Raw genomic sequence first — 7,625 nt, 5'->3', positions numbered from 1 at the left:
TTCAGACCACTTTGGGCATTTTTATTGCCCAAGCCCCTCTTCTAAGTTTATGAATCCCCCATAATATTTTCATATATAATTTTATACCAGCACGTGGTTATACTATTTTGAGGAAGAAAACCAAACCTTTTGGCTTTGTAATCTATAATAAGGAGTTAAAATGTATTAAGGAAACAAAAGCTTTTTCTTGTGATAAAGAATTGTCTGCTGCTTCTGTGGTGTTGTTATGTAACAAGAACACAAATAATAAAAATATTAATAATAAATCTGACTAACTTATTTATAGTGCATTAACAACTGGACAATTGGAGGGAAACACAAAAAGCAGGAAAAGTGTCCTCTAGCTATTTTCTCTATAGACTAGCATTGCTTTTTTTTTTTTTTAAACTAAGAAATTTTATTGCTCAGAACCTTCCCTCCCTGGGCAATGGCAAAAGCTTCAGAGACCAGCCCTTGGAGACAGAGTCAGAGGCACCCGGTTGGAAAAAAAGAGCGAGCCTCTGGCACATTTGGTCCATTGCCGCGTGTGGGTATGGCAGGGGGAGAGGGGACTCTAGAAGGCCCTGCATCTAGGGCCTTCTAGGGACCCAGATAGGCCTCCTTGGGCAAGGCTCACATGCCAAAGCAAAGCAGACAAGGCCAGCCAGGCTTGGGGTGAGAGCTCAGTGCCTCAGCCTTGCCCTGGGGGTCTTGGACCTTCCAGAAACTGAGCCACATCAGGCCCATGTTGATGGCATAGGTGGTGATGCAAATGATGCAGAAATCATAGAGCACGAAGAACAGCATCCAGACCAGGTAGACTGAATCAGCGAGAGACACCGGGGATCTCAGCAGCAGCAGGACAGAGGCCCAGAGTGTCCTCAGGCAACCAACCTAACAACAGCTGTAGCGTGTAGAAGATGCAACTGAATATGCTATTGGATTGATTGAGGATGCTGTACTTTCCCAGCACGTGCTCCACCAGCCCGAAGCCCATGCCCCACCTGGAGAAAATGGGCGAACAGCTGATGGCGGTGTCCACGTCGCAGAGCGCGTGGTAATACGGGTCCCATGGGCGCGCCGCCTTCACGTGCAGCGCGTAGAGCGAGAGCACTAAGTCAGCCAGGCAGAGCATGAGCCGCACCCAGCCAGGGCTGCCCCAGGTGCTGCCCACATCTCCAGGTCCCGTCTGAGGCGCCCACGGAGAAAACCAGCCAAGGAGCAGGGATGGGGCGGGGCGTAGCATTCCTTTTCTTCTGATTAACAAATTTGTACGTGAATGAGAAGAATAGTTAAATTGTTTAGAGCTTTAAAGTTTTCTTATTCAATATTGAAGTTTAGGTTTTTGGTATTAGACTGCCAATTTATAGGGAATTTTTAAATAGAGAAGGAATAATTGTAGCTATTCCTGGGAAAGACTGTTAGTATTTTTTAATTCACAAATTAAAATTGTAACTATGATATACAAAATAATGTTTGGATATATGTATACATTTTAAAGTCACTAAACTAAGGTAATTCACATAATCATTACTCACATATTTATCATTTATTGTGGTTAGAACATTTGAAATCTGTGGTATCGATTTTTAAGTATACAATATATTGTTATTAATTATAATTGCCATGTTGTATAATAGATCTTCTGATTTTATTCCTCCAATCTAACTGAAATTTTGTATCCTTTGACCAACATCCCCCTAATACTTGCCTCATCCTTAGTCTTGGGTAACCAGCATTCTACTCAATATATCTATGAGTTCAAGCTTTTTAGATTCCACATATAAATGAGATTATGTAGTACTTGTTGTTCTATGCCTGCCTTATTTTGTTTAGCTTAGAGTTCTCCTGGTTCAGCCACATTGTCACAAGTTACAGGAATTCCTTATTTGTTAAGGATGAATAGCATCCCATTGTGTGTATGTACCACATTTTCTGTATCCATTCGTGTCAATGAACACTTAGGTTGAATCTGCGTCTTGGTTATTGTGAATACTGCTGCAATGAACATGGAAGTGCAGATCTCCCTTCGACATATTGATTTCATTTACTTTGGATATATACCCAGAAGTGGGATTATTGGTTATATGGTAGATGTATGTTTAGTTTTTTGAGGAACCGTCATACTGTTTTCCATAATGGTTGTGCGAATTTATCTCCACACCAACAGTGTGAAAGGGTTCCTTTTCTTCACATCTTCACCAACATTTATCTCTTGTCTTTTTTTTTAAATAAAAAGTATTCTGACAGATGTGAGGTGATATCTCACTGCAGTTTTGACTTGCATTTCTCTGATGATTAGTGATGTTGAACATTTTTTCATATACCTGTTGGCCATTCGCATATATTCTTTTAAGAAATATTTTTCCAGGTTCTTTGCTCATTTTTAAGTGGATTTTAAAAAGATCCCAGATAACCAACGCAATCTTGAACAAAAAGAATAAGGCTGAAGGCATCACATTACTTCAATCTACTCAAAGACCTCGCAATCTACTGCAAAGCTATAATAATCAAAAGAGCACAATACTGGCACAAAAACAGACATATAAACCAATGTAATAGAGAGCCCAGAAATAAATCCATGCATTTACAGGGAAATGATCTTCAGGAAATGTGTCAAGAACACACAACTGGGTAAAGGCATTCTCTTCAATAAATGTTGTTGGGAAAACTGGATAACCACATGCAGAATGAAAGTAAACCCATATCTCACCTCATACACCATAGTCAACTAAAAATGGATTAGAAAGTTAAACATAAAACATGAAATAGAAAAACGAAAAAACTACTAGAAAATAAAACGTAGAGAAAAAGCTTTTTGACATTGGGCTTGGCAAAGATTATTTTGGATACAACCCAAGAGCACAGACAACAAAACCATAATTAGACAAACGGGCTTGCATCAAACTAGAAAGCTTATGCACAGCGAAGGAAACTTCAGAGTGAATAGAAAACTTGTAAAACAGGAGAAAATATTTATGAACCATACATCTTATAAGAGGCTAATATCTGAAACACATAGGGAACTCAAACACCTCAATAGCAAGATGTCAGTATTTTTAGCACATAGATACATTTAAGGGTGAACATGTGTTTTAAAGAGGGACGCATCAAGTTTTGCTGTACATCTTAATTTTTTATAGTATTCTTTGCTTGTTTATTATACAGTTGACCCTTGAACAATATAGGAGTTAGGTGCACCAAACACCCATGCAATAAGAAAATCTGAGTTTGTCTTTCGATTCCCCAAAGCTTAACTGCTAATAACCTACTGTTGACCAGAAGCCTTACTGGTAACATAGTCAACTAACATATTTTGTATGTTATGTGTATTATATTCTGTATTCTTACAATAAAATAAGCTAGAGAAAATAAAATGTCATTAAGAAAATCATAAGGAAAAGAAAATATATTTACGATTCATTAAGTGAACGTGGATTATCACAAAGGTCTTCATATTCATCATCTTCATGTTGAGTAGGCTGAGGAGAAAAATGGAAAAGGAACATTTGGTCTTGCTGTTTCATGGGTGTCAGAGGCAGAAGAAAATCCATGCATAAGTAGATCCACGCAGTTCAAACCCGAGTTGTCTAAGGGTTAACTGTACAGAAAAACATACGTAAAATGGTCTATTAAATAATAGAGCAAGATTATCTCTATTAACAAAATCTAAGACCTGAAGATAATCTAAAAGCATCAATTTCTGCATTTCCATGTTATATGAAAAAAATTCTTACTCATATAAAGTGGTTGAATATTAGATGAGAGTTTAAGTCAGTGATTTTATTCTTGGAAGAATCACTGTGGAATACTAAGAACAAGTGTTTTAAAAAAAAACTTAGTATCTGTGCTTCCATGAACCTCCATTTTTCATAGATTTGAGCTACCGTTATTATTTTACCATCTGATTTTTTTTGACATTCATGCAGCAAACATTTGAAATGGGACATTATATCTTGAAAGGATAGATGGCTAAAAAAAAATATGCGATCCTCCTCTCTTCTTTTCACAGTAATCACAGCTTGGCCTTCGATCTGACTTGAGATTCTTCACCTTCTCTACAACACAGCGGGAGGAGGCTTCTTCTGCTGGAATTAAGTAGGGCAAGATGCCATGTGGTAGTAATAACTGCTTCCATCTCTCCTAATGTGGAGTCTTTAGATATCAACTATTTGATAAAGACAGGTGTATAATACATTTTCTGGATTTTATCTCCTTTTTTTCTGCCTGTTAGCATATTATTCTTTTCTTTAAAAATTTCATGTCGGTGAACAAGAGCAGATTATTTTACAGAAAAATTTTGAAGAGTTTTTTTGTAAAGATGCACCCCTAGTGACGAAGTGTTTGTGCCAAGAATGATAAGGGTAGTTTCCCTATTGTTCACACAGCAGGTTGCCATCTTTTCCTTCTTACTAGGGAAAGGTCTTATCCTTAGCAATGCTGCATGAGTTGTTCAGTTACTTGGCAACAATCATAAAAAAAACACAAGCAGTAAAGGGCTCATCATCAACATCATGACAAATAGTAGTGCCTCAGCTGGTTTTAATGGCCATATGGAGACATTAAATTTCTTGTTTTCAAGAATCAAATCCATTGCATATGATCAGATTAAGCCCTGGTATGTGCAAAATTTTGAAACATTTCAGCTGTTGTATTTAAACTAGTATGTAGAAAAAAGTGAATAAATATGAGGCACTTGCCTGAATAAACAAAGCACCCACAAGGCACAAGACAGACATAGATTTTTTTCTAATTTAAATATCAAAATACATATTTCAGGCACATTCTTACAATCATGGACAGTTAATATTGTGAAGCAATCTACTGTATGTATGATAATGCCTGTTGTTAAGGAATTAACAAATAGAAAGAAATATTTCCTTAAGAAATACTTCCATTAATAAGCAAAGAGTTAAAAACCAATCAGAATGTGGGGGAAATCCAATATGTCATCCAAACACTAACAAATGAAAATACCTGTAATAAATGTGGAAAACATAACCATACTGAATGCAGGAGGGAGAAGAACTAACCTAAATAACTTTGGAAAACAGGAAGTTGATGGAATACTGTAAGAATAAAGACAAGAAGAATTGTGCACAAATGCTGTTATCTAGTCAGTAAATGTGTTTCTTATGAGGGTATTGGGGTAGATATCCTGAAATGAGTTTGTGTCTACTAGAATTGCATGAATAAGTAAATATGTAGTAGATAATAAAAATTGGGTGCCTTACTGCTGTAGAAGGCAACTACAATTAAAGAAAGGGAAAAGACTAAAATGATCCCTGTGATGTCAAATTGGAATCTGAGGTATCAGTATGAACTCATTATGCATATACATACACAGGTATATAAAAATATATATGTGTGCATATGGGCTAATATACAAATATTTCCTAGTCCTGTCTGCTGAGAGGCGTAGAAACAATAACGCCCCTGTAGTAATTAGCATACCTGGTGCCCAGATCTTGGTTTCTGAGCACCATGTCTCTATAAAGGAATCACAGATCCTTGGAAAAGTGGTTTGTTTCAGGGCCTGGGTAGAAGAAATCAAAAGGAGCTTGAAACACCTTGTGGTACCAGAAAAGTGAAAGTTCTCAAAAAATACGGGAGAAGGTTGTTGAAAAAGCACAGAAGCCAACCTGAAGGAACTCCTAATGGCCAAAGCTTTGAGCAACAAAAAAACTAATGAGAGTATCAGATAATAACCCAAATATTAAAATAAATATTCATAAACCAATGGTGATGATAAATAAATAATTGATTAAATAAGTATATGGAAGAGATACAATAGCTTTCCCTTGTAGTGAAATTGCAATTAATAAATGCTTAAAGAAGGAGGGAAATAGAAGTAATCACTAGGCAGATATTACAGTGGTGATTATTGCATACATAATCCATTAAATGATGCTAGAATCAGTGGGCAAGTGGCTGGGGGAGAAGATATTTGTATGGCCTCAAAGTATTTCTCCTGAGATATTTGTTCACTATAGAAAAAATAATTATAATTTTACATTGGAAATTTCCAGGAGAGACCACCTAGATGAGAAGACCAAGGTCAATGTCACCAGTAATAAAACATATTGACATCATGAACTCTGTGATATGGAGCATGGAGAAAGGCAAGGCACCATTTCCATGATTCTCTTTTCAATTTGTGCCTTCTACAAATTGACTCCAGTCTAATAGTGAGAATATACAAGGCACAAATTGAAGGACATTCAGCAAAATAACTCATCAATACTCTTCAGGGCTATCAAGATCATGAAAAATATGGAAAGGCTGAGGAGCTGTTGCAGATTGTAGAAATCCAGGAAAAAATAAGTAAATGGAATGTGGGATCCTTATTGAGACTCTTAAAAGGACATTACTGGAAAAAATGGTGACGTTTGAATGAGACAGTTAATTTGGTTAATGCTCTTATGACAATGTAAATTTTCTGGTAATGGTAATATTATGGGTTGTTTAAGATATGAACATTGGAGGAGGCTAAGCAAGGAATATATTAAAACTTTATGTTCTATTTTTGCAACTTTTCTGTAAGCCTAAAAGTAGTTAGAATTAAATGTTTTAGAATTTGCTATTATAAAACAAATTCAGAACTTCCACTTCTAGTTGCTATAAATGACTGCAAAAATAGGCAAAATATATGAAGTAACGGTTTTCATACACTGGAAAACAGTCAGCAAAGAATTATGATTCCTGAAAGAAGGAAACTAAGTGAAATAAGCCTCCAGATAACCCTGGATTTTTGCTTGAAGGCAATATCTAAATTGTGGGGCAAGGAGGATTAACCAAAACAGAGCACAAGGGACTTACTGAACTGATGACACAGTGATCAGAATTTGGGAATAGTCAGAATGCTGGAATTTGCAGGGCAAGTTGTTGGAGAAAAATAAGCTACATATAATTAATGTTCCAGAAATCTGCAGAATGGCCCTCTTTGGTTTTTCACTGAACACTAAATTGCTCATGTGAAGGGCAGGACTTCATGAAGCTGGGCAAAGAGCAACTACTAGGTGAATAAAAAAATAATTATAGAGATCAGTGAGCTGAACAACTACTGGAACACAAACATGGCTGGGATATTTTGATATTAAATAAATAGCCAAAGGGAGGAGTCCTCCTTGAGAACACAAAGCAAGGTAGTAGAGCTTCAGAAAAGTCTCAGTCATAAAAATAGAGTGAATGTAGTCCAAGAGTGATGGCTACCACAGACCATCCTTAGTAAAGCTTTAAAATGGGCCTAGAAAAGAGTAGCCTGATATGCAAATGAATTAACTGCTTTCCTAGCCGTTTTATTAAGGAAAATAACAAGATACAGTCACTCACAATTTAGCATCCATAATGTCCAATATACAATAAAAAGACTAGGTGTGCAAAGAACTATGATGATGTGATTGGCAAGATGAAAAAGATAAATTGTAATTAGGAGAAAAATCAGAGATGACAGAAATAGTAAACAAATACTTAAAAATATCTGTTATAAATGTGTTCAAGTATTTTAAAAACACAAGATTTTTGAAGAAACAGCTGAATAATTTCAGTAAATAAACTGAAAACACAAAAAGAAGCAAAATTATTCCACTGATAGAAAATAATTCTTACTAAAATTATGGCTGACTTTTCTTATAGAAATCAACAAG

General features: G+C 36.1%; 1 protein-coding gene across 1 annotated transcript; it reads right to left on the bottom strand.

Annotated features, from left to right (window-relative positions):
• Window positions 1–382: 382 nt before the first annotated feature.
• LOC108284736 (vitamin K epoxide reductase complex subunit 1-like) lies at window positions 383–1,114 on the bottom strand. The gene is made up of 2 exons (XM_017501623.1): window positions 985–1,114; window positions 383–873 (listed from the first exon to the last, which is right to left on the bottom strand). Exons 1-2 carry the CDS (start codon window positions 1,112–1,114, stop codon window positions 806–808), a joined length of 198 nt encoding a protein of 65 aa, XP_017357112.1. The 3' UTR covers window positions 383–805.
• Between the last annotated feature and the right edge of the window lie 6,511 nt (window positions 1,115–7,625).

Source organism: Cebus imitator, unplaced genomic scaffold (genome assembly GCF_001604975.1).
Source record: "Cebus imitator isolate Cc_AM_T3 unplaced genomic scaffold, Cebus_imitator-1.0 Scaffold282, whole genome shotgun sequence".
Taxonomy (NCBI): Eukaryota; Metazoa; Chordata; class Mammalia; order Primates; family Cebidae; genus Cebus; species Cebus imitator.
The sequence above is the reverse complement of the archived record's forward strand: the minus strand, read 5'-3'. Positions and strand labels throughout refer to the sequence as shown.